The sequence below is a fragment of the Chelonia mydas genome, chromosome 9 (assembly GCF_015237465.2).
Source record: "Chelonia mydas isolate rCheMyd1 chromosome 9, rCheMyd1.pri.v2, whole genome shotgun sequence".
NCBI lineage: Eukaryota > Metazoa > Chordata > Testudines > Cheloniidae > Chelonia > Chelonia mydas.
In genome coordinates, this window is record NC_057855.1 from 19327559 (window position 1) to 19355060 (window position 27502).

At 39.8% G+C, this 27502-nt stretch overlaps 1 protein-coding gene across 1 annotated transcript in view; it reads left to right on the top strand.

Annotated features, from left to right (window-relative positions):
- SI (sucrase-isomaltase) overlaps positions 1-27502 on the top strand; it is a 205953-nt gene that overhangs the window by 158933 nt on the left and 19518 nt on the right. The window contains exons 90-106 of the mRNA XM_043522682.1: positions 258-382; positions 1111-1199; positions 2077-2126; positions 4248-4418; positions 5276-5434; positions 6947-7153; positions 10405-10559; positions 15873-16041; positions 17984-18080; positions 18202-18314; positions 18424-18549; positions 19892-20020; positions 20157-20267; positions 20712-20774; positions 23849-23983; positions 25926-26010; positions 26710-26848. Of these exons, the coding sequence (XP_043378617.1) occupies positions 258-382; positions 1111-1199; positions 2077-2126; positions 4248-4418; positions 5276-5434; positions 6947-7153; positions 10405-10559; positions 15873-16041; positions 17984-18080; positions 18202-18314; positions 18424-18549; positions 19892-20020; positions 20157-20267; positions 20712-20774; positions 23849-23983; positions 25926-26010; positions 26710-26848 (2123 nt within the window). The remainder of the gene's footprint in view (positions 1-257; positions 383-1110; positions 1200-2076; positions 2127-4247; positions 4419-5275; positions 5435-6946; positions 7154-10404; positions 10560-15872; positions 16042-17983; positions 18081-18201; positions 18315-18423; positions 18550-19891; positions 20021-20156; positions 20268-20711; positions 20775-23848; positions 23984-25925; positions 26011-26709; positions 26849-27502) is intronic.

Sequence of the window (27502 nt, forward strand, 5' to 3'; positions counted from 1 at the left end):
GTGCTTCTTATGATATAGCACATGAATCAAATCTTTACTTAAAGCTACAGCACAGTTTATTAACATTGCATCACAGATGGATTTGGAAATGGCCATATTTACGGATTTCCGTTAGTGTTTCTGTGAGTTAATTGTGTAAAATGATGTGTATGTGCATCACTCCTTGACTTCCCAGGCAGAGGAAAGCTGTATTGTACATTTGTAAGCATTCAACACAATTTGTATGCCTTCCTTCTCAACAAAATCTTCCTTTACAGGGAAAATATCTTGGAGTAAGGGGACAATTGCAGACATTGCCAGCACCTCTTGAGCATATCAATCTTCATATCCGGGGTGGTTACATCATCCCCTGGCAAGAACCTGGTCTTAATACCAATCAAAGGTAAATGAAGTAAATTGGAGTGTTTCCTTTAAAACAATTTTACAGTAATTTTTGAAAAACAATATGCTAGTATTTTACCCAATATTTAACTAATGTCTAGATGGGAATTCGAACTGATCTGTTAATTTGTAGCTTGGAAAGTGAGTGATATTTATTTACTCAGCTTTTGAAACCTCAGTGAAATGGATGAGATTTTTATCCTTTGTAGGACCCTTATTAGCAATAATACAGTAAGAAAAACATATTTGTGTTTTTAAAGGACACACTTGGCACTCCCCTGCTTCCAACCATGTTTTAGGGAGTTGTGCATACAGAACAAAGGCTGCATGAGCTTCCAGTTTGTTTGTTTGTTCTTTATTGTCTTTCCCCATAACTCTGAGCTTGGAAATTATGGCCATGATCCCGCATCCCTTGAGTGAATAATGCTGATATTCATGAGTAGCCCATTGACTTTACTCATGTGTATAAGATTACTCAGATGAGCAGGAATTGACAAGAATTAGTCCTAAATAAGAATAATATTGCAATTTCTTTTTAAGTACACAGTCCCTGCTCAGTCTGATGATGTAATGGAAAAGTATATTAATACTGAGAATCAAGTTCATATATTTGTGAGTGTGTGTCAGGGAATCCAGAAGTCAACTTCCAGTTGTCACAATATGTACAGCTGTGACTCCAATGAAAGGAGGAAAATTAATGTGCTTTCTGGCTTCCTTTTTATTTTGTAGCCGACAAAACTTAATGGGACTTACTGTTGCTTTGGATGATAACGAGGTCGCTCAAGGTCAGCTTTACTGGGATGATGGAGTAAGCATTGGTAAGTGTGATCACTTTTGATATCACAATATCAAAGATGGGCTCCACTCCTGCAAGTGACAGCATACAGGTGAAACAGGATCAGGACCAACTGATTTCAACAGTTAAAATTTTTTAAACTAAGATGTTTGACATATTAGGGGCCATCTCTTCAGAGGTGTCTGAAGGTGCGAGTATATGTGGCTTTCTGCTCCCTGCTTCCAGAGGCTGATTTGTGGATGTTCCTAACGTTCACCAGTTGGAACAGCCTCCAGGCTATTTGCTGGCCCCAAATGATCAGAGAACAGTGTGCTCCAGCCACATTTCCTTTCTACTCTTTGCATTACCCCGAGTACCAACTCTTCATGGATGGGGGTGCAAGGCCAGGAGTATGTTGCTTAGATTTGGTATATAAACCTAGGGCTAGTTTGTACCCAGCCCTGCAGAGATGCCTAAGGCAGGTGAGTGCAAGGAGCTATCCACCCACCTCTTGAGTTATTTCCTAGATTCGTACATTACCATGAGGGTCCTTTAATTTAATTTGAAATAATTAATTGCCCAAAATCCCTAAGGGCAGTTAGACGTAATTATTTCCTTATTTAAAAATCTGCAAACAAGTTTATTTTGAAAATTAGTGCAGAATTCTAGGTCTGTCCACTGAAATCCAATAGTTCAAACTTGGAACAAATTTGTACACTAATTTAACTGTGTTATTTATAGAAATAGGAGAACAGACAGGTGTTATGTGATCGTTTGATTGTACCGTTTAAACTGAAAACAGGAAAGAAAAATTAGGGACAGGTATTGGTTTTGTAAAAGTTTAGCTGCATTAATGTTATTTTATCTTTTTTTGGTAGTAGAATAGATTTCATTCTACTGATTTTTTCCTTCTTTTATAGACACATATGAAAATGGTTATTATTTCTTCGCAACATTTGCCGCAAACCAGGCATGTATTTATATATATTTTGTCATTTTTAAGTTCTTTTTTTTAACTTCCCAATGAAAATTTTTCAAGACTCAATAGTTTTATTTAAACTTATATCTACAATCACTCTTTTCCCCCCATTCAACTGTTTCCCATTGTATCCATACCATTCATTGCAAGATTCCTGCATGTTAATTATATCATAGAAATGTAGGGCTGGAAGGAACTTTGAGAGGTCATCCAGTCCAGCCTCCTGTGATGAGGCAGGACCAAATATACCTAAAGCATCCCTGACAGGTGTTTGTCTAACCTGTTCTTAAAAACCTCCACAAATGGGGATTCCACAACCTCCTTTGGAAGCCTATTCCAGTACTTATATTAGAATTATTTTCCTAATATCTACCTAACCTCTCTCTTGCTGCAGATTAAGCTCATTACTTCTTGTCCTACTTTCAGTGGACATGGAGAACAATTGATCACTGTCCTCTTTATAAGAGCCTTTAACATATTTGAAGACTGTTATCAGGCTCCCCTTCCATCATCTTTTCTCAAGATTAACTAAGTGAGGCTTTTTTAACCTTTCCTCATAGGTCAGGTTTTCTAAACCTTTTATCGTTTTTGCTGCTTTCCTCTGGACTCCCTCCAATTTGTCCACTTCTTAAAATGTGGCACCAGAAACCGTACACAGTTGAGGCCTCACCAGTGCCATGGAGAGCGGTACAATCACCTTCTGTGTTTTTTCCCCCTTCCTAAGTATAGTACTTTGCACTTGTCTTCACTGAATTTCATCCTGTTGAATTCAGACCAACTGTCCAAGTTGTCAAGGTCACCTTGAATCCCAGTCCTGTCATCAAAAATACTTTCAACCCCTACAAGACTGGTGTCATCTGCAAATTTCATAAGCATACTCTCCACTACATTATCCATGTCATTAATGAAAATGTTGAATAGCACTGGTCCTGTGCAGGAACCCACTAGATACATTCTCCCAGTTCAACAGCAAACCACTGATGACTATTCTTTGAATATGGTCTTGCAACAAGTTTTACACCCACATTAGTGTTTCAGCTAGACCGTATTCCCCTAGCTTGCTGGAGAGAATGTCATGGGGGACTGTGTCAAAAGCCTTATTAAAATCAGGCTATATTACTTCTACTGCTTCTCTCCATCCACTAGGTCAGCAATTCCATCAAAAATGAAATTAGGTTGGTTTGGTATGATTTCATCTTCACAGGTATTGAAGTTAGGCTGCCTTATTACAGATTGTACTAAAAGCATGTGTATACTGGAGCTGGAGGAGTAGTTTCCAGCTTGGGTAGACACCCCTATGCTAGCTCTGATGGTGTTAATACACTCTAAATAGCTGTCTTAGCTGCAGCTGCATAGGCTGAGGGAGGGGCTAGCTGCCCCGAGTATGGACCTAGGTTTGATTCAGGACTGTACTTGGGATAGCTAACCTGTCCTGCTGCCCATGCAGTCGCAGCAGCAACTACGCTGCCGCTTTTCACACAATAGCTCAATCAGAGCAGAGCAGGGTGGATACGTCTACCCAAGCTAGAGATTAAACCTCTAGCTCTCCGATAATCTCCTTAGTGGCGTGCGTGCAATCTGACCCAGCTGGAGCAGCAATGCCTCCTGGTGCTCTGCACGTGCAGCAGAGAATGCATTTACTGCTCCACTTCTCACAAGGGTGCACCAAGTGTTTCTTTCTCCATCTGGTGGGTGAGGAGGAAAGGAGAGCCCAAGGCCCTGCTGCTTCCATGCTGCTTTGGGGTTGGTTTTTCAATAGGGATCCCTAGCAAGGAGCAGTGTACACTTAAGGGAGGACTGCGGTTGTGGCTGCCCTCTGTGCATGTAAAGAGGGGAAGAGGAAAATGCTCCTTCTGCTTTTCCGCTTAATATTTAGTCCTATGCGGAGAAGCTTCATTTTGATGCATATGTGTGTTACATACAGGTAGGTACCTGTTGCATAGCCATCCAACATAAGAAACACATAAGTGGGTCTGGAAAGAAGGAACTGCATGATTTTTAGTCTGATAATCAGGGATAAATGATCATACTACAAGACACGTTTAGATGTCATAATCAATGTGATGGCTAGTTGAGACAACATGAATCTAATATATTTTGTTGTCTTTTCAGAGTGTTTTAGAGATTAAGGTTTTGAACAATGGATACACTGACCCAAACAATTTAAAATTTGGTGAAATTAAAATCTTGGGAGTTGTCAGAGGACCTTTAGCTGTTACAGTAAAACAAAATGGCGTGACAGTTCCATCTCTCCATAATGTCAACTATGATGCTACAAAAGAGGTAAGCAGCTAATTCAAGGGTATTAAGCCATCTGCCGAATAATATAACCTTTCTTCCTTAAACTTGGCATTGAATCAGATCTCAGTTGCAATATTAAGTCCTATATTTTTGAATAAATTCAAAAATGTACCACTAATGAAATATTTGCATTGAGAAATCAAACAACCTGGAATTGTTGTATGATGTTTAGTAAATAACACAAAATGTAATCAAACATGACCCTGCATGTTTTTGTGAAATATCCAACACGTTGCTTATTGTCTCATAAAATAATAAAAAGATTTCCCAGGACTAACAAATCTCCCCTGTGACTCGGTCATATGTATAATTATGGGGAAGTCAGTATTAACTATAAATAATAATTGAGTCAAGCACTCCTAAATGCAGTTGAAACAAATCCGGGTATCATGGTGACCTTCAAGACATGTTCCTCTGAACTGCCTTTCAAATATAAACGTAACTCCTGTAGCTGCTTTTAGGGTTGCCACTCTTCTGATGGAAAAATGCAAGGTTATCCCCACCTGCAGCCTCTTCCCAAGGCTTTCTACAAAACTGTATCCTTTATTAAGTCTCTTGCCTTTCGGCCTTGCGCCTGAAACATACCAAAAAATCTATCGTATTTAGCTGTGCTCTCATTCCTGGGATGGGAAAGCAGAAATTCCTGTGCACAGGTGAAATCAGAACGGACTCCAAGCTTTTAAAAATAAGAGCAGGATCCTGATCGTTACAGGGTCCCTGGGAAGCCCATAGATTGGAATTCAAAATCAGTGCCATGTTAAAATAAGTCACAGATAGTGCGAGAGCTGAAAAATGCAACGGCCTCAGGTAGATTTGTTGTTTTTTGTTTCCGTTCAAAGCTCCTGCATATTACTGGCCTTCAGCTTGAATTGGGGAAACCCTACTCAGTGGACTGGTCCTCACAGGAGTCATTGGTTGAAGACAATGAAAAATTTAACTGTTATCCTGACTCAGGTGCATCAGAAGAAAATTGTACTGCTCGTGGCTGTATCTGGCAGGTAAGCAGAAATGATTTGTGTGAAGCAAGAATAAGGACACTGCTTTAATGACACTAACTTAATTTATCTAAACTAAAAGAGTTGCTGACTAAGGTTTTTAAGTATTTGATGAACTTGCAGAACTGTTTTAGCAACGCAACAAAATGTTTGAGTGATGAAAATAAGTCTGCCTCTATGGATCAAGGTTGCCACCTATTTTGGGACATTGCCTCTCAGGGGATCACTTGGCAGCTTGCTTATGCATGGAAGGCAGAATTAATCATCCTTACCACTTTAACCATCACCACCACTATTGGGACTCAGGCTTTTGCCATTTTGCCATTGGGCTCTCTTTTTCCTCATCTGAAAAGACCAAACGAAAAGAGGAAATCGGCTGACATCAGCAGCCCCAAAGCTCTGTCTTGAGTAACTCCTAAGATGTGAACCTAAGGTTTCTACACTTAGTACCTTCTCAATGTCACTTCATCTCTATTCTATTTTTCTCTCTTTCCCATCCTTCTCTTTAGTTGTTTGATTCCAAGGTTGGTTAGGATAAGGAGGACAATGGTAATCTGTGTGCCAGGCAAAGATTTCAGTAGATTCTAATGGAAGTAAGATTGAGTCCTCAGTGAAAAGATCTTGTTGGTATGCTCAGTCAATGAAATTAGTAAGGAAATAGGTGAATTCTCAGCCATTTCCTCCTGAAGAAGAAAAGGCACTTCTTGTCATTTAGTGCTTCTTGATGCATGCTTGATTTCACCTCTCAAACAATGTTTGATTGTACACCTGTTCAGAGGAAGTTGCAAGAGTTTTTCTTGTTGTCATAATTTTTCTTTTTAATGGTGAGAAAAAGTGTATTTTTCCCCCCGTCCGTGTATTCAGTAAAAGGTGGGCTTGCTTATCAAAAGCTTTCAGACAGAGAAAAACCCTCTGGGCATACACAAACAAGAAAAAAATCTCACTCTGAAAATGAAAGTATCAGAAAAAGACAAGGAATTTGACAGGTGGATTTAGAATAGTGACTGCTAAGCAACTGCATTAAATGCAGCATTCCTTGCCACTGCTAATAAAATATCATTTTATTATAGAGAGATGCTTCTATTAAAATACACTTAAGAAAAGGAAAGATAAAGTTATCAAGCTCTGATGTTTTTTAAATGTAAATAAGTGATGATGAATCATAACTAAATCCCAGGAAGTTCTTTTCTTCATATTTCTAAACTTACTTAAATTCTCTGCATTGAAATTGTCAACTCAAATGCTGTATATCTGTGTAATTGTAATGGGATGTCCTCCTCCAACGGACTCCACTGTAATGACAGGAAGTTTTCTCTGATCTTAATTGCATAAATCATTGTGATCTTTGTTAGGGTTCGTTTTCACACTGTTCAGCATTGTTGCAGTCACCTTTCCAAGCAGTTGCTCATGTAATGAGTTACCTGTTAAAACTAGGATTTTTCTGGACATGTCTTTTACTGTTATTAAAATGAATGATCTCATGTACTGTTTTCTAATCTGCAATATGTTTTTCAGGTTGCCTCTAACTCCCTTGTGCCATCATGTTACTACCCAAGTAATTATGGCTATTCTGTCAGTAACATTCAAAACACCACTTCGGGTCTTACAGCTGACCTCTCCAGAAATCTTAGTATCCCTGACCGCTATCGGGATCGTTCTCCCGCTATCAACACACTTCGCTTGGAAGTGAAATATCATGACAACAACATGTTGCAGTTCAAGGTAATTTCCGTCTGAATCTGTTGAGACAATCTATGCTGAGATTGGTGATGGTGATACTTTTTCATTTTTCCTGAGCTGAAATGTGACTAGACCGTACATGGCTACAGAGGAGAGTAGGAGAGAATAAGAATTGACCCATCTTTTGAATGGCTTATGTAAAGGCCGCCACATTTGAAGCCCTTGTGCTCCGGGGCTCCGCATCAGATGCATCTTTCTGGGAGCAACTACACATCTGCCTCCTTCTAGAGAAGTGGCTCTCAACCTTTCCAGGCTACTGCACCCCTTTCAGAAGTCTGATTTGTCCTGCCTACTCCCAAGTTCCAGTTCACTTAAAATCTACTTGCTTTCAAAATCAGACATACAAACACAAAAGTGTCACAGCACACTATTATTGAAAAATTGCTTACTTTCTCATTTTACTGTATAATTAGAACATAAATCAGTTGGAATATAAATATTATACTTACATTTCCATGTACAGTATATAGAGCAGTATAAACATGTCATTGTCAGTATGAATTTTTACTTTTACTGAGTTGGTTAGTACTTTTTATGTAGCCTGTTGTAAAACTAGGCAAATATCTAGAAGAGTTGATGTCCCGCCTGCGTACCCCCAGGGATACGCTTACCCTGGTTGAGAACCACCGTTCTAGAGACTATTTCATTTTATTTTGTCTTATCATTCAAAGAGAGTGATCACGTTTTCTCTAAACTGCTAATGATGGCTTGCTGTGCAAATAAGTGGATCACACTGCATTGTTTCGTACGGTTGCAGTAGCATGACATACTGATTCCTGATCCATTTGGCCTATTCCATATGTAATGTGGACACGTTGAATATTAGAAGTGGTGTGAGGTTCCATAGTGCTTATTCTCACCTCCTTGGGTTTTTTTCTCGGTAAGCTCTTTTCAGACAGCTCAGTGTGTTAGTTGAGCTACCTAAGTTTCAACAAACACCAATGATGAACATAGATGTGCAGGGTTTTATCTAAGCACTGAGGTAATAATTCATGAAGAAGCAGTTCAAGCTGTGAGAAATCAGCATCCACAGCTGTAACCCGCAGAAGGTGCCTCAGAGATGGCTCCTATTTGTTTACCTTATAAAGGACACAGGGATTGAGAGTGGACTCCTGTACATTATGTGAGGTGTACAAGAGCTTGAGCAAGGACTCTGCAGCCACTCACTTTTCACGGTTCAACACATGTGCAGCATCGTCTTCCTTAGCTGAACATTCTACTAGCTTAATTCTGCTGCCTTTAATCAGGCTGAGTAGTATCATGTTCTGCGACTCCTCTCATTAGGCCAGATTCTTACTCAGACTGAGTAGCACCTCACTCTCCAGTGAGCACTCCTCCTGCACTCATCCAGTTGAAATCCTACTCAAGGAGTGAGACACTGCTCAACAGAATTAACCAAGTACTGAAAATCCCTGTGCAAAATGTACTGTGTCTTTGTAGGATATGATAAAGATCTGAATTCAGTCTTAATGAAGTTAATTAATAAAGCCAAGTTTCATTAGAATACTCATTAATTAATGCCCCAATTAATATAAAAATGGTACACTCAAATGTTTGCTTGTATTAGTAACCAGTTGTAGAAAGGTCGTTGAACTCCATGTTAATACATATACCATGTTACCATGTATATGGCAATGGTATTAGGAGTTTATTATATTGGAAGCTTTGTATTTTTATAACATATTTGCAAATGCATATCTCTCAATGCTTGTCATCTCAGTCTTTAAGTCAAAACCAAGGTTTTCACTTTTAACCCAAAACATGAATTTAGAGGTAAGAAAGGTCTTCTACCAAATATTTTCCAACCTTTCATGTTTTTCTTAAACGTTGAGGGCTTTAGAGTGAAAATGAAATAAATTACTTTCCGTGAGCAAATTCTTTAGCAGAATTAATCCGGAGGTTTATACTTGCAAAGGGGCATAAAGAAAAACCCGCTTTTATGATTTTAGGGCTCCTAGTAAGGATCCCTAAGTTTTGCTCCTGGACAGGAATATCCTTACATTCTTTTTAAGTCCGGCCTCTTTCTAAAACATATCTTACCAAGTTTGTTCTCTTGAGATTGTCTTATCAGTGTGTTATGCTGGTGTCTTGTTCTCTGAAACAAGCATGTGTGGCTGTTTCTTTTGGACCCTGTATATCCTAGATTTACAATGGGCCCATGTTCAGTACATTGGCAATTAGTCTCTCATCAAATATTCGATGTAAACACTTAACAATAACTACCAGTTAGATACAAACACAAATTGAAAATATAGCATAAAAGAAAATAGTATAAATAGTTAAGCAATATATAAGTTATAAAAGTTGCATGTCAGAGCTTGTATAAAAGATGTTTGGATGTTTGATGGCCAAGAGTGGTATCATTTTTGACATTTGGGGAGCCTGTCACTAGCTGACAGGAAGCGGAAGCCTCCTGGAATTAGCCTTACATTTCGCTTAATAACAGACGTAACCAAAATATAAGCAGGTGGTATTGCATTTTCCAAGCACGATGGGAATAACAATAATTGTAAGTACCTTTTAATATTCAGTTAACAGAGCAGGCAAATTGTAATAAACTAATATTATAAGAATGAATTATTAATTATTATTAATAAAGGTATTCTAATCTCTATAGAGGTCTATCTCTTACACTGCCCTAATACTCTTAGTGAGTAAAGCCTGAAATCTTCAGGTGACAATTAACTGTCATTGATTATTTTAGCAGAAAGTCCTGCTAAAGTGCTTTATCCCACAATCACAAGCTACCTCCCACTTCCCCCACCCTCCAACTATCCACTACTTAGCAGCCAAAACCTCCAGATTGGCCCCTGACATTGTCTACAATGCAGTTATTGAAGGCCAGTGTAGAAATTTTCTGGCATATTGAAAACTAAAAATGTAGAGGCAGCATAAATAAACTGTGACTTTAACATCAAAATAAACAACACAAAGGCTACTGTGCTGGTTGATTGTGTTTTTCATATGTAAATGAAGCAGCTACACATTGCCCCAAAATCCAGGAAAAAAAAGCCCCAGAATTTAGGTCCTATTTGTTGTAGAGTACAGGGACCACAACTATAATGTTTGCTGTTACTTTCCCTGTGATATTTACTTACATTCTTGAACATGACCACACACAGAAATAATTTTTTATTTCTCTTTGACTAAGGAGAACTTTTATTTAAAACTACAGTTGCAAGAAGCAGGTCTTATGTATTACACCTTCAAGACTACTGCCTTTCTTTTCATAGATTTATGATGCCAACAATAAAAGATATGAAGTTCCAGTACCACTATTTCTCCCTAGTACTCCAACAAGTACAGAAGCAGGTCGACTCTATGACGTAACCATTAAGAACAATCCATTTGGTATCCAGATTAGGCGCAAAAGCACCGGAACAATTATGTAAGTGAAAACTTTGTTTGCTATAGATGACATTTTTATTTTAACTTGTATGTTTGGTGGAAATCCCTAAGTACTGGCTTCGCTGTGGCACCTATAAAGGTGGAATAGCCTAACTGCCTTGAGTACAATCCCATCTGAAACACTTGGTATGTACTCGGGCAGCTAACCTGTCCTGTTGCTGGCATCTCTGCGGCTACACTTGTAGTTTTATCATGCTAGCTTGATGAGAACTAGCACAGGTATGTCTGTCTGAGCCAGAAATCACACCTGAAGCTCCAGGGTAGACATATCCTTAGAGGGAACATTATTACATCAGTGATAACATCCTCAAGAGCTTGCAGAGCAATTAATTCTCACTTAGAACTAAATCGATTGCAAAATATCATACTCATTCTCTAATCAAATTCAGAACAAAAAGAATGTGGTTTACAGATGCTGATTCTGAGCTGATACCTAGCTGAAAAGAGAGGCTATCCCATTGATGTTGGAGCTGTGGCTTAAACAAAATGAAGATAGCTAAACATTCTCCTTTGAGTGATCGCTAAACATTCTCCTTTGAGTGTCCATTTCACTGTAGGCGTCTGTGCACCCAATGCACTTGCGTATGAGACTTCTGCCAGCAGTACCATTAGTCAGTATGTGTGCCCCTGCCCTTCTCGTGCATGGACCCGAGGGCATAAAAGGGACATGACTGCCACCTCCCTCTCAGTTCCTTTGTACCATCTGTGGTGAGAGCTGGAGAGTTCCCTGTCACTCTTGAGCCTCAGTTAGCCATCTGTAAAAGAGATTTTCTGGTTTTTGCATACTTATAGTTCACTTCGTATAGTTACAGTTTAGTTAGTTAGCTCATGGTTTAAATCCAGGGGATTTTTGCATGGCAAAAGAAGCCAAAACATCTGTGTTCCACATGCACAGCTGACATTGAGAGTTTCAAATGTTGCCTAATTTGTTTAGGAGAGGGACAAGTGGGGAACAAATGTCCTATCTGTTCCTCTTTCCCCACAAGGATGAAGAAACAAAGGAATTCCTGTCTTTAGTTAGTCTTCATGAAAAGGCACTGTGTCCCTCTTAAGAGCCGGCCTCTGACCATGAGAGCAGAGCATTCCTCCACAAGGAGTGCCTCTCCGGGTGCCATGGCTCCAAAGGCTGTTTTGGATGAGAAATGTAGATTTCTAGATCTAAGGTCTAAGAAAGTTAGATTAACCAAGAGAACAAAGAAAAGAATGGTTCCCCTATCATCTGTTATCCCTTCCTTGAAGGTGGGGGATTAGTACGTTGACCTCCAGCTGCAGGAGACATCCTTCCTAGCCACAGAAAGTATCTTTAATTCATGGTAGGCAATATGCCTGTCAGCCTAACACATGTCCTGAGGGTGTTTACCAAATGTATGGCAGTAGTGGCAGCTCATCTTCAACATTTAGGCATTCAGATATTTCCTTATTTGGAGGACTGGCAGTGAGGAAAGAGTTTGCTCTCAGGTTGTCCAAGCCATGTTGGTGTGCAGCAGGAAGGGCACAACCAGAGCTACTTATCAATGAAATGGAAAACGTTCTCAGTCGGAACTGAGTCTCACCGGTTGTCACCAAGTAATCCAGACATTACGCATCTATTAGATTACCTGCTATATTTGAAATCTTATGGTTTTCTCATCAGTTTTCTAAGGGTGCACTTAGCCTCCATCTCTGTGATACATCCACGGGTAGATGGGGTTTTGTGTCTTTTCGCATCTCTTGATGCCTCAGTTCTTAAAAAAAGGAGGACTTGTGGCACCTTAGAGACGAACAAATTTATTTGAGCATAAGCTTTCGTGAGCTACAGCTCACTTCATCGGATGCATTCAGTGGAGAATACAGTAGGGAGATTTATATACACAGAGAACATGAAACAATGGGTGTTACCGTACACACTGAAACAAGAGTGATCAGGTACGGTGAGCTATTACCAGCAGGAGAGCGGGGGGGGGGGACCTTTTGTAGTGATAATCAAGGGGGGCCATTTCCAGCAGTTGACAAGAACCTCTGAGGAACAGAAGAGGGGAGGAATAAACATGGGGAAATAGTTTTACTTTGTGTAATGACCCATCTACTCCCAGTCTTTATTGAAGCCTAAGTTAATTGTGTCCAGTTTGCAAATTAATTCCAATTCGGCAGTCTCTCATTGGAGTCTGTTTTTGAAGTTTTTTGTTGAAGAATTGCCACTTTTAGGTCTGTAATCGAGTGACCAAAGAGATTGAAGTGTTCTCCCACTGGTTATGCTCAAATAAATTTGTTAGTCTCTAAGGTGCCACAAGTCCTCCTTTTCTTTTTGCGGATACAGACTAACATGGCTGCTACTCTGAAATCAATTCTTAAAAGTCCTCATTTGCATGTGTCCTGCTATCTCTGATCCACTACATGAATTTAGTTTTGTCCTGTTTCATGGTCCGTCCCTTTGATCTTTTAGCAACAACATCCTTATAATTGATGCTATCAGTGAATATAGTGTTTCTGGTAGCAGTCAGGTACAATCTGCCAAAAGGGTGCCTGAGCTTCAGACACTGTTAGCCAAGCCCCCTTTTAAGACATTTCACAAAGACAAAGTTTCTTTTAGGCCACACCTTGTTTATGTCTGAAGTTCCACCTCAATCAGATCATTCATCTTCTGGTGTTTTTTTCCAAAGGCTCACTCTGGTAAAGCCAAAGAGAGGCTTCATAGTTTGGACATTCTTTTAGATTTTCTCCTATAGAGTTTGTAGGAGTACAGGGCAGGTGGTTAGAGAGCTGTTTATATGTCACTGGATTTCTGACTGCGTCAAACTCTGCTATTATCTAGCAAAGATTGCTTTGAGTCCACGGGGTTGGACTAGATCAGTGGTTCTCAAAGCCGGTGCGCCGCTTGTTCAGGGAAAGCCCCTGGCGGACTGGACCGGTTTGTTTACCTGCCGCGTCCACAAGTTCAGCCGATCGCGGCTCCCACTGGCTGCGGTTCGCCACTTCAGGCCGATGGGGGCTGCGGGAAGTGGTGTGGGCCAAGGGACGTGCTGGCCACCCTTCCCACAGCCCTCATTGGCCTGGAGCGGTGAACTGCGGCCGAACCTGCGGACGCGGCAGGTAAAGAAAGTGATCTGGCCCACCCGGGGCTTTCCCTGAACAAGCGGCGCACCGGCTTTGAGAACCACTGGTCTAGATGACCTCCTGAGGTCCCTTCCAACCCTGATATTCTATGATTCTATGATTGCTCTCCCTCTGAGGATAATGGCCCATTCCACAAAGGCTCATTCCACTTCCTCAGTCTTCTTGAGTAACATAGTGGATATATGTGGAATAGTGGAATAGTGGATATATGCAAGGCAGCAACGTGTTCACTAGTATATATCTCTTCCGGTCACTGGACTATCGCTCAAGCTTTCTGAGACGATGCCAGTATTGGCAAGTCATTGCGGCAGTCTCTTTTCAAGTGATCTGAAGTCCCACCATCTGTAAAGCAGCTGCTAGTGAGTCACCTGCAGTGGAAAGTATTTGTGAACAATCACTTGAAGGAGAAAAAATGGGTACTTACCTATACAGTAACTATTCTTCTTCCAGTTGTGTTGTGCACATATATGTTCCACGACCCTTCCCCGCTACTTAGTGGATTAATTGGACAGTGGTATGAAGGAAGAGAGAGGGAGGCAGCGGTCAAGCTCCTTTAAAGCCCTTGGCTCCATGCATGAGGGTTCAGAGAAGAGCCACATGAATGATTTAAACGATTAGAGAACATACTGTATAGTGATAGACTCAAAGAGCTCAATCTGTTTAGCTTAACAAAGAGAAGGCTAAGGGGTGACTTGATTATAATCTGTACATATCTACATGGGGAAGAATTAGGTGATAATGCGCTGTTCAATCTAGCAAAGAAAGGTATAACACAATTAATGGCTGAGAGCTGAAGCTAGACAAATTCAGACTGGGAAGTAAGGCATACATTTTTGACAGTGAGGGTAATTAAGCATTGGAACAATTTACCAAGGGTCATGGTGGATTCTCCGTCACGAACAATTTTTAAACCAAGTTTGCATGGTTCTCTAAACCATATGTTCTAGGCATTATTTTGGGCAAATTCTATGGTCTGTATTATCCAGGAGGTCAGACTAGATTATCACAATGTTTTTTTCTGGCTTTGGAATCTTCTGAATCTATAGAAACCTTTTCTCCTGAGTAGTAGCACAAATTACACAAGAGACCCAAAATTTTCACAATTTGATTTTGGTTTGAAAGTTCAGGTGCTTATCCAAGCCAACAAAACTGTCTTCAGCCTTGACTTCACAAATCATTCAACCTTCATCATCAGTCTCTCTAACATCTCTTTTGCTTCCCCACGTTCCATAATTACTAAGCATACAATAGACAGGGTTTAAAAACATCACTAAAATTGAAATTAATATATAGATTAATTAAAGTTTCCTTCAGTTCTAAGAAACTTCTTAATACATATTTAGTGTTCATTTTAACTAAATTCCAGAGTGTATTCAATAGAATCATAGAATCATAGAATAACAGAGTTGGAAGGGAGCTCTGGAGGCCATCTAGTCTAACCCCCTGCCCAGAGCAGGACCAATCCCAACTAAATCATCCCAGCCAGGGCTTAAAAACTTCTAAGGAAGGGGATTCTACCCCTCCCTAGGTAACGCATTCCAATGTTTCACCACCCTCCTAGTGAAAAAGTTTTTCCTAATATCCAACCTAAACCTCCCCCACTGCAACTTGATACCATTACTCCTTGTCCTGTCATCCGCTATCACTGAGAATAGTATAGATCCATCCTCTTTGGATCCACCTTTCAGGTAGTTAAAAGCAGCTATCAAATCCCGCCTCATTCTTCTCTTCCGTAGACTAAACAATCCCAGTTCCCTCAGCCTCTCCTCATAACTCATGTGTTCCAGTCTCCTAATCATTTTTGTTGCCCTTCGCTGGACTCTCTCCAATTTCTCCACATCCTTCTTGTAGTGTGGGGCCCAAAACTGGACACAGTACTCCAGATGAGGCCTCACCAATGTCGAATAGAGGGGAACAATCACATCCCTCAATCTGCTGGCAACACCCCTACTTATACACCCCCAAATGCCATTGGCCCTCTTGGCAACAAGGGCACACTGTTGACTCAGCCAACTTCCTTGCACTCTGACACAGATAGTCTGCTAGCAGATTTAAGAGTCATCCTGCACTTCATTCATAAAAGCAAATACATGGCTAATACACCAAATATTCTCTGTAACTTTCAAAATTCTCAGCCACTGTTATTTGTGTATCTTTCCAGCTCTTTACTGATGAAAGTTGGGTAATTCTTCTCTTTCAGTTGGGATTCTCAGGTACCTGGCTTCACCTTTAGCGACATGTTCATTCAGATTTCTACCCGTCTTCCATCAGAGTATGTCTATGGATTTGGTGAAACTGAACACACTACGTTTCGGCGTGATATGAACTGGAACACCTGGGGAATGTTTACGAAGGACCAGTCCCCTGGTGTAAGTAGAGATGAAGTTTGAATTAGATTCTTTCCTAAGCAGCAATGATGTTCTTGGTACACATGACTTTGAGTTTTTTCCAGGGTGACTGTAGTATATTTTGTTTTAAAACAATGCAGGCAGTAATATTGGTGTATGATATGCCCTGTTCACAGATATCATTATCATTACAACAAAAAAAAAACAAGTTTAGTAACAGTTAAGTTCCTATCAGGTAACTTGGGGTTTGGAAAAAACTTCTCTTAAAACAGGTTATTCCATTTTGGATTAATTGCACTTTTCTCTGAAGCATCTAATATTTACCACATCTGGAGATGGGATAGCAGGCTATATGGGCCACTGATCTTACCTATGTCATGTCAATTCCTGTGTTTCTGAGGTGTATGTTGTTTTCTACAAGAGCTGAGCAGAATTGGAGAACTATTTTTGGCAGTACTTTTTGCCAATTTTCTCTCATCCTTCCCAAGTTCCGGAAATTTAACTTTTATTAACTTGTCAAGGTTTGATTATTTTGTTGAAGGCCACTTTGTGAAATATACTTCTAGCCTGAAATATTGTGGTTTTAATAGTTCATATAGACATGTCTTGGCAGCCATTTTATCCACTTTGGAAATTTGGCTTTTGTAGAGAGGACAAGGAGAGGGAGAGCAACCCATAGACAATCACTCTCACACGCCTAGTTAAAATAGAGATATTGGCCAGGTTTCCTGCGATGCTGGATGCTCAGAGCTCTCATTGGCTTTAATGGGAATTGCAGGAGGGTGCCCAGCAATTGCGAAAGCAAGTGAGGTTGGGGCAGAAATGGCGAGGAACATAAGCACAATGGTTCCACCTCCAAAAGTGAGATGGGTTAGTACCAGGTCCTGCTATCCCAACAGCCCCGCACTATGTGGGCCACCCTGAGGCACCAAGATGTCAGCAGCAAGAAGCAGGGAGCAAGGAGAAGGCAATTGTCAGATCTCCCTGTGAGCAGAGCAGGCATTAGCTCAGATGGAGCCAGCCTCATATCACTTTAAGGCTGCTCCTATAAATGTGACTAAATGCTGGAGGACTTGGACATAATCCTGGGTGATCTTTTCTGGGTTAAAGGGGTACAAAAAATGTCCACTTTCCAAGTTCATAGTCTGGGGCTGCTGCCCAAGGTGGCCCCACTCCCTGAGAAGATGTAGAAGTATGCCCGGGTAGGGCTTCTACCTGCAAACAGAAAGAGAAGTGGGTCTGTCTGGGGCCTCAAATGTAAATAGTAATTTCTATACACATATGTAAAACGACTAAGACTGATCACTAATTCAGCCTGACTTTAGAGACTAACAAATTTATTTGGGCATAAGCTTTCATGGGCTAGAACCCACTTCATCAGATGTATGAAGTAAAAGATATAGGAGCAGGTATAAATACATGAAAGGAGGTGGGTTGCTTTACCAAGTGTTAGGTCAGTCTAACAAGATCAATCTATTAACAGCAGGATACCAAGGGAGGAGAAATAACTTTTGAAGTTATTCCATGGGCCACTCTCTTTCCACTTCATTGGTTTTCTAGTTGTAAACTGCTGAGCTGTCATTGTTAAAAATGTGTGATAGGAAAATACATGGGTGGGTCATGTTATAGACTGTTACATGTTTCTCTCCTTTATATGCTTCTTCATCAGTCTAATGATGATATATCTTGCTGTCTTCTACCTACCCTAGGTGTACTCTCCTGACCTTTACAATTACACCTTTAGAACTTTTTGTATAAAACAGAAATGTCAAAAGGCCATTTGAATGTGTCCATACAGTACGAGAAAAGTTCTTAAAAATTGAAAATGTGGGAAAGGTATTTTATGAGAGTGGATTTATCAGTAGTCATTTAGGAATATTAGACCGTTTACTTGCCAGTAGAATGTTCACAAATATGTTCACCTCCAAAGTGAAACCATAACTTCTTTTTCTTGTTTTTGCAGTACAAATTGAATTCCTATGGTTTACATCCCTTTTACATGGGCCTGGAAAATGATGGAAATGCCCATGGAGTCCTCTTGCTTAACAGCAATGCAATGGGTAAAAAAAAAAAAAATCACAATTTTGTTTATTCCTGAAGTGTTGTCATACATTGTGTCCATTTCCTTAAGAGTGGATTATCTAAACATTCACTTTCTGCTTTCACTTTCTGGGTTTTCAGATGTCATATTCCAGCCAACTCCTGCTCTGACATACCGCACTATCGGAGGAATTCTGGACTTTTACATGGTGTTGGGCCCAATGCCAGAGCTTGTTGTTCAGGAATACACTGCAGTAGGATTGATTATGTTAAAAGTTATACAATTAATTGTATTTTTGTCCTGTTTTCCATATCAACACGATTAAATAATGTTTTCTTCCCCCCCTATTTTACTGTTTTTAGCTGATTGGACGACCGGTCATGCCACCGTACTGGGCTTTGGGATTCCAGCTGTGCCGTTATGGATACAAAAATGACACAGAAGTCTCTGACCTGTACGAGGCAATGAAGGCAGCTCGGATACCTTATGTATGTTGATTACAGTTATAATTAGTGATGTTATTTGAATTCTCTAATCACAGATTTGTTCTCTTGGGAAAAAGAAATGAGAAATCATTATGCCCTCTTCACAGATATCATTATCATTAGCCCAAACAAAAACTAAATTTAATCCTATCAGGACCAACTCTTGCTGTTCAAGCTGGAAAGAATGAAAGTCAGAGATTATGGGGAAAGTCTGTATCATTCCTTGTCACTTTCCCATCACCTACAACAGTGTTGATAAGGTTGTCCAACATACCATAAGGCGTTTGCTTCCATCTCCTAGAGATTCTGAAGAGCAACACATTCTTTAACTTTATCCATATTGTGCCCTCATGCAGAACCTTAATAGTAGCCTCATATTCCCTGTATCCGTGCATCTGGCTCTCAGAATACATTCATTTGGAAAATTATTCTTCCTTAACATTGCTGAGATCATTGTTAAGGTTTCGTGTAAGAGCAGAAATTGGATGAAGTCCACAGTAGGTCATATCCCATTACGGGCCCCCATTTGTAATGATACCCCTTTTCAAGTAGTCTGCAAGGATGGAACCCACGTCTCTGGATCTAAAAGCATGAGCCTCTACTTTTTGAATTAAAGGACCAAGCACATTATCTTAGAGAAAGTAGCAAACTCATAAACCTCTATATGTGGTCACTAGCGGATGCATCTTTTTTAAAAAAGCCATTGTGTGTTCTTAACTCAATTTACACTCTGTTGGTGGCCAGTGGTTTACTTCCACCTAATGTGTGGAAACTACAAACTGCAGAGCTTCCTGTAGCTGGGGTAGAAATCTGGTGGTGGGTCTTGTTATTGTCTTCACTATGAGTTTATGTAGTATTAGTTAACTTGAATTAAATAACCTGAGTTAAGAACACATCATATTGTCCAAGAGAAGACAAGGCCTAGAGTCAGATAAATAGCTACTGATGTTAGCATGGGTTATACACTTCTTTGGGGCAGGGAAGTTTATTCCAAATGTCAGAGGGCTACAGCAGTTCATCTCCATTTATGTATAGCCCCCACTCGTAACAATAACCCTAGTCAGTTTATTTACAGAGTTGAATTCTTGACGTCAGGAGCTAACAGCACAAACTACTGCTTAAGTTAAAGGACCATAAAATTTTTCCACCGTGTCTAAAATGACAATTCTGGCACTACTGTTGCACCATACCATTTTGTTTTCATGGCATTCTTCCTGCATGATAGAAAGCCCCGATTTATAGATCTCTTTATTTAAAGTTAATCCAATCTTTCTAAAGTTCATTACGCCTTTGACTTCTAAAATAATTTCTAACCTTTTCTCTGTCTTGTTTTCACTTATTGCAGGATGTACAATATACAGACATTGATTACATGAACCGGAAGTTAGACTTTACTCTCAGCCCAAGCTTTGCAGGACTTCCTGCTCTGATTAATCGAATAAAAGATGAAGGAATGAGATTCATCATTATTCTGGTCAGTAGATTGGTACTTTTTTCTTTACCTAGTATACTTATAGATTGTGAAATACCATAATTCACTTAATGAATTAAATAATGTACATATTTGTTCCTTAAAATAACTGTAAATCTGGATTCTCTCTGTATTTTAGGACCCACCCATATCAGGCAATGAAACAAATGATTATCTAGCATTCACAAGAGGTGTGCAGGATGATGTCTTCATCAAATGGCCTAACAGCACTGAGATTGTCTGGGAAAAGGTACTGTTGTGAGAACTAGTTTAAAAATGAGGAGTGGATTTCAAAGGCAAAAATGACTGTTCTGAGTAAATTGCAATTTTTTTTTTTTTAAATTGAGGACTATCTTATGTGGAGTCCTCGAGCTTTGCCTGCCACCCCCCTTGTTAAGTGTGTCTGTGCTACCTGTGGGAGAGGTAATAGTGAGATGATTTAGACTGTAGTGCTATCACTATAACAATGATATTCAGCTGTATCCCTTTTTTTCTTAGGGGAGGGGTGTGCATGTTCATAGAAGGAATTTATTTTGTACAGTGCTAAATGTACGTACACTGCAAAACATGTAATATCTTCTTTGCAGTTTTGTGTGCACTCTGACCTGCAAAGAAAGCTGTAGTATGTCTCAGAAACTACATAAAAATCAATTCAGTGTAGCTTAATTTCTTTTCTTCCCTCCTTTCTCTTTAGGTTTGGCCAGAATATCCTAATGTAGTAGTTAATGATTCTGCAGATTTAGAAACACAGATCCAGGTATGTACGCTTTACACTTCTACCAATGTTCCCTTCAGCCCCCTCTCTCACAGTCTCTCCACCTCAACCTGCTCCACTTTCCTTCCTTCCTTCCTTTCTTCCTTCCTTCCTTCCTTCCTTCCTTCCTTCCTTCCTTCCTTCCTTCCTTTCTGTGAATGATCTCCCTTTCTCTGGTTTTCCAGTTCGCTAATCACTCCTGGCACACCCCAACACCACAGATTTTCTTTTAATAGGGGAAAAAACCATGGAACTAAAATGATATTTCAAAAAGTCCCTCTGCTTGTGTGTTATATTCCTTCCACCCTTTTTCTTATGGACTTAAACTGTAAGATCTTCAGGGCGGGGGCTGTCTAGCACTCTGTATAGTACTGATGAGACCATGTTCCCAGTTGGTCTGTAAGGCTGTAAAACAAACTGTAAATAATAAATAATAGTTGTTATTAAATGTACTTTATATACTAGTCATCCTACACCTACACTTTGTATAATAAAAAAGAGTTGGATAGTGAAATCTTACAATATTGGGAGCGTTGAACAGCCGTAGGATTGTTAATGAGCACTATTCCTAATCACACACACTGTTGGCTATTAAATGCCCCAGCCATTCATATGATGTAGTCCCTAGTGTTCCTCACACTCCATTCATTTAGATTTTGGTTCCCCCTAATTGTACTGGTGCTGGATAGAATCCTATGGAAACACAGGGTAAAATCCTGGCTTCATTGAAATCATTGGCTTAGGATATGTCTGCACTAGAGCTAGGAGATGTAATTTCCAGATTCATAGACTCATAGAATATCAGGGTTGGAAGGGACCTTAGGAGATCATCTAGTCCAACCCCCTGCTGAAAGCAGGACCAATCCCCAATTTTTTGCCCCAGATCCCTAAATGGCCCCCTCAAGGATTGAATTCACAACCCTGGGTTTATCAGGCCAATGCTCAAACCACTGAGCTATCTCCCCCACCCCCTTTAGATTAAGTACACATAGACTAAAAATAGAAGTGTAGCCACATCAGCACAAGCACTAGGAGGAGCTAGCAGCCTACGTACATCCCTAGGTATCTGATGGGATCATACTCTGTTCTGCTAGGTTCTTCTGCAGCTTTCAGCATGGTAGCTCTGCTTCTATTTTTATCACACTAACTCGGTCAGAGCTACTGTTGTTCTGTCTACCCAAGCTGGAAATTGTACCTTCTATTCCAATGAACACACAGCCATCGAGACAGCATTTCACCTTCTGTCCCTATTACCTGATAGCAATCCCACAGATACAAGCTGTTCAAACCTGGCCTATGAGTGTGGCCAGGCACCAGCAAGAAACATAAGACATCCTTTACATGGAGTCTTGAGCAGCCTCAATTCCCCCGGAAGCCAGTATATGGAATCAGGCCCTAAAGCTGTCTAGGGCCTTCGACATCTGCCTTTTTTGTGATAGGTTATGAGTTGTACTGGTTTACAGGTCAGTACTGCATTAAGAATTGAGGCCTGTGAGAAGTGAATGGTTCATCCTCTTCTTAAGAAGAATAATGTTGACATGACTTAAGAACATAGGAGCTGGCATACTGGGTCAGACTGACAGCAGCACGTATCAGAACTTCAGGGGGAGTGTACAGAACAGAGCAAAAAAGTACTTCCTCCTGTTTGTATTAAAACTGTTGCCTGTTAATTTCCTTTGGTGACCCTTGGTGTTTGCATTGTGCGAAAGTGTAAATAACACTTCCCTTTTTCTACACTATTTATGACTGTGTAGACCTCTATCATATCTCCCTTTGTCTTGTCTCTTTTAAGCTGAATAATCACAGTCTTTTTTTCTCTCTCTCCTTGTATGGAAGCCATTCCATACCCTTGGTCATCTTTGTTGCCCTTCTCTGAACCTTTTCCAGTTCCACTATATCGTTTTATTTTCCCTCGATGAGGCGACCAGAATTGGACACAGTATTCAAGGTATCAGTGTACCATAGATTTATTTAGTGGCATTGTATATGTATAGTTGGGATTATTTTTTCCAGTGTGCATTACTTTCCAAAGTTGAGTTTCATCTGCCATTTTGTTGTCCAGTCACCCAATTTTGTGAGATCCTTTTTTTAACTCCCCAGTCTCCTTTGGACTTAGCTGTCTTGAATAATTCTCTATTGTCTGAAAACTTTGCCATTTCACAGTTATTGGTCCATGAGACGACCTTCTCTCTTATCCCAGGACTATTTAGTTTGCTTAAAAGCCTTTGGTGAGGGACCTCGTCAAAGGCTTTTTGAAAATCCAAGTACACTATATCGACTGGATCACCGTTATCCACAGGCTTGTTGAGCCCCTTTAAGAATTCTAATGGAACGGTGAGGCATGGCTTACTTTTACAAAAGACTCTTCCCCCCAAAATTATCTTTATCCAGATTTGTTGCCCCAAAAGAATAGCTTCATTTTGGGTATCTCCCCCACCTCCTCTGCAGTGAAAATTGATGCAAATAGTTCATTTAGTTTCTCTGCAATGGCCTGATCTTCCTAGAGTGATCCCTTAACATCTTTGTCATCTAATGGCCCCACTGCCTGAATGACAGACTTCCTGCTTCTGATGTGCTTACAAAAAATTTTACTGTTAGTTTTTACGTTTTGAAGAAGTTGCTTCTCAAATTCTTTCTTGGTTTGCCTTATGATACTCTCACAATAAACTTGCCAGAGTTTGTTCTCCTTTCTATTTTCCTCTCTTGAATTTGACTTTCAAATGTTAAAGGATGCCTTTTTGACTCTAATGGCCTCCCTGTCTCTGCTGTTTAGCCAGGTGGCATTCTTTTGGTGCTCTTACTCTCTCTTTTTTATCTGGATTATGCATTTAGTCTGATACTCTATTTACCTGAGACGATTTACTTTAGTCTGAGACATGTTAACTTGAACAGTTAACAAAGAATACCAGCTTTAGGATTGCGTTTCATACCACTGTAGGCGCATATTAACAATAGATGTCTGTAGTTTAACTGCAATCTTAGTCAGTGGTTTAATTTGATTAGGTTGTTAAATCAGTTGAATACATTGATAGCCAACACCTGTGTCTCTTTTCACATATTGTATGTTACTATTTTAGCTGTACAGAGCGTATGCAGCTTTCCCAGATTTCTTCCGCAATTCTACAGCACAGTGGTGGCAAAAAGAAATAGTAGAATTCCACACTAATCCAGCTAATCCAGAGAAGAGTGTAAAATTTGATGGCCTGTGGACTGTAAGTGCATACCTTATCTTGTTTTGTTTCTTTGTTTAGTAATACACCATGTAGGACATTTGTTACTGGTTTCACGCAATTCTTACTATTCTAAGAAGGCTTCAGTAACTTTTATGCTACTAAGTAGTTCATTATCTTTAATACCATGTTGACTGCTCCTTCATCTCAATGGCTGAGCTCACAATGAGGAAACCTGAGTGTTAGCCTCACCAATAAGTTCAAACACTACGTATCAGTTTAATGCTGTTTGTTTTGGGGGATCTGTGCCTGACGGCCACATTTCATAATGCTTTCTGTGGGAGTTATAGGATCCGGTCTGACTTTGTGGTGAGCCAGTATAAACAACTGTGGATGAAATGCAAGTTAGCAGGAGGGTAAATCAGAGCACTAGTTCTAGCAAAGTAATCTAACACCTGCTCCTGCAAGGATATTTCCCAGTTGTGTAATCTTTGTGAGTCAATTTAGTGCTCAAAACAGTTGGGGTTATAAGAAATTGACTTCATCGAGTTATTGTTTAGTTGGGCACTGTGTAAACTTCCTCCCATCACTATCAGTGCACATCTGTCCGTGTGGAAAAGTTAAATTTCAGGTTATGAAATTGCCCAAAATGCAATAGTGTAGACCACCTAAACAATTCACGTAATATCTTTAGATGTGATGAGTGTACAATGTATATCCACATATACTAAACGGGCCGTATCAGTCAGCATTGTTTTGACAAATAATGTTCTCTTAACAACTCCTCCCAAAATCACTGCAGAAGATCATCTTGCTTTCTAAATAATTGTAGCCACCCAATGTAAAATAACTGGATTAATGTATTATTACCATGAGGGAAAACCTGCTGTTAAGAAAACTCTGTGTTCCTGCAGTTTGTTTTATGTAAAGGGCTGATATATGAAATTTTGGGGTTGAGTTTCAAGGCTGTCTAGGGGATTATGACACACACTAGTTTTATTGGAAGATATGTCTAAATTCCCTAGACTCCTTTGAAAATCACAACTTCAAGAGATTACAATATGTCTGGCTTTCATTTATAGAAAATGAATTACCCTGTATCCATCTACTAAAGAAATATGTCAACCCAGAGATTTCTGAGCTTATTAATGCAGTACAATAATGATATGGCAATTAGGATAAACACCATCAATATCATTATACTGTACTTTGACAAGCGGTGAAAAAATCTATTGGTGGTCTATTCTGTGTTTCTGAATCCAGCACAAATGTCTGTGTGTTAGCGCGTATAAAACGAATGACGGGGGAGCATTTTGGATGGATCGAGTGAAATATGCAAAGTGGAGCCTGTTGAATAGTAAAATGCTTGACTGGTGAATACAAGGATAGAGTTCAGATTGCAGTGATCTGTGGGGACATTTCAATGGGCATATGGCGCTACTCAGCGTGCATATGGATAATAGAATTGCAGCTGTGTGAGAAACATGGAACACGTGCAGCTTCTAGGCTTAAAGAGTGCACCCCTCTGCCCTGTGTAGTGAGCTTGTCTCTTCCCCATGCCGATTCAGAAATGTCATAGATGTACTCCCCAGGGAGTTATACAGCCACGTCCATAGCTTCTCAGCCAGGAGCCTGAGAAGTAGGGGCCTTTAGTGTATGGAAATAAAATGGAAGTTTGGGGGAGCACCCTAATTAATTCAGTCAGAACTCGGGGAGGCCAACAGCTAGTGGGGAAAAGAAATAACATTTGTAACAGCACAGCACTTGTCAGCAGAAGGGTTCTGATGAATTTTCCATTTGTATTGAATTAGTGTGTATATTTCCTTCCTTGTTTGTAAGTAGGCATATTTTTCCCTTAGAATTCAAACTGGCAGATTTAGGAAACTTTAGTTCATTGAATATCTGAGTTGACATTGGTTCAGGACAAAGTTACTGAATATTTGTGTTCTTTTCTTAAAAACTTATATATATATCTATATATTAGGACATGAATGAACCAGCAAGCTTTATTAATGGAGCAGTTAATGGCTGCAGAGAACCACTTCTAAACCACCCCCCTTATATGCCAGGTAAGGAATCTTGTCTGTAGTTTGCACTCCTATTATCACATACATTGTTATTAAATCATACCCTGTGTCGCCCAGCAGAAAAGATTTGTAAACTGGATCCTTTATTATTAATGATGCTCTGTGGGCCAAAAGAAGAGAGTTTATTTGGTCCAACCTTGCATAAAATATTCAGCATTAATTTATTTTTTCATATTAAAATCCATGCTTCAAGGAAAAGATTGTAAGCATCACTAATAATATTTTATTTAAGATTACTTCCTATGATATACTTTGGGGGTGTAGTTAAAAATCTAAGGAGAACATGCAAACTAAGGTCCTGATTCCACATACTAAAATGGTACTTTTGTAGTGAGGAGAATGGTAGTTGGTACACGCTCATATCCAGATTGTAATAATATTGTGGCCGTGAATTAGTACACAAGAGTGTTGGACGTAGATAGTATTTGGAGACAAATTCTCAAGAAATTGGAGTGACACCATCAAGGGATCCATCCTGCCATCATTCTACTTGAGGAACTGCTGTTGCAAAATTGCTGGGAAGACATGGCCCTAAATGTTCTTGCCAAAATATATCAGGACACAGGTAATTGAAAGAGGGCAGTAGTAAAGGAAAAATGGAGGTTTAAAGAGTGAGTGACTTACCTGGTTTCTTGTTGGCACTATGTTTAAAGGTTTGACTTTTAATCTCCTCCTTGTTAGCTTTGGCAGAAAAGGAAAAAGGGCTGGATCTTGTGACCTTGTGCATGGAAAGTCAACAGTTCCTGCCAGATGGGACCCCTGTCAGGCACTATGATGTACATAGTCTATATGGATGGTCACAGGCAAAACCTACCTACTAGTAAGTCATTTTCACTTTTTCATTCTCAAAAAACTAGTGTCTTTGCAGCCAGATGGTGGTCTCAATTACTGAGGTGTAAACCCTGAGTATTTCCATTGATATCAGTGGAAGTAGCTTCAGTGGCCTAACTGAGCCTCACCCTTGATGATCTGCAATTCCATCATTAATAGTTTGTTGACTTCCATGGGCTTTGGATCAGGTCCAAAAAGCTGGTTGCCATTTTCTAATACCGCTACCTTGGACATCTGAAATTTGGTCCCAGCAAATACAGCTTTATTTACCAGGGTAAAAGATGACCGTTGAGTTTCTTTTTGCACACCAGTGATATAGCAGGTCTGTAACAATTAAATTGCCTCTCCTGTTTATGTGCTTGGAAGAGAGAATGGTAATCCATACCAAAGTATGAAACTTTTGAAGTTTGTATAACTCTAACTTGCAAAACTCTTTGAGAACTTCAAATAAAAAATACTACAGAAGTGCAAGCGATTAGCACTGTTGTTAGTTCACTGTGTAGTATGTAATATAACCACAATACAGCATTTATAAAATGTTAGTCTAGTGTGAAAAATATTAAGGGCCAGAGTGTAGGTGTGCAAGAAATTATGCCCCTTCTCCCACTCAGTCCCAGAACAATCTGTATCCTTGTGCTCCCAG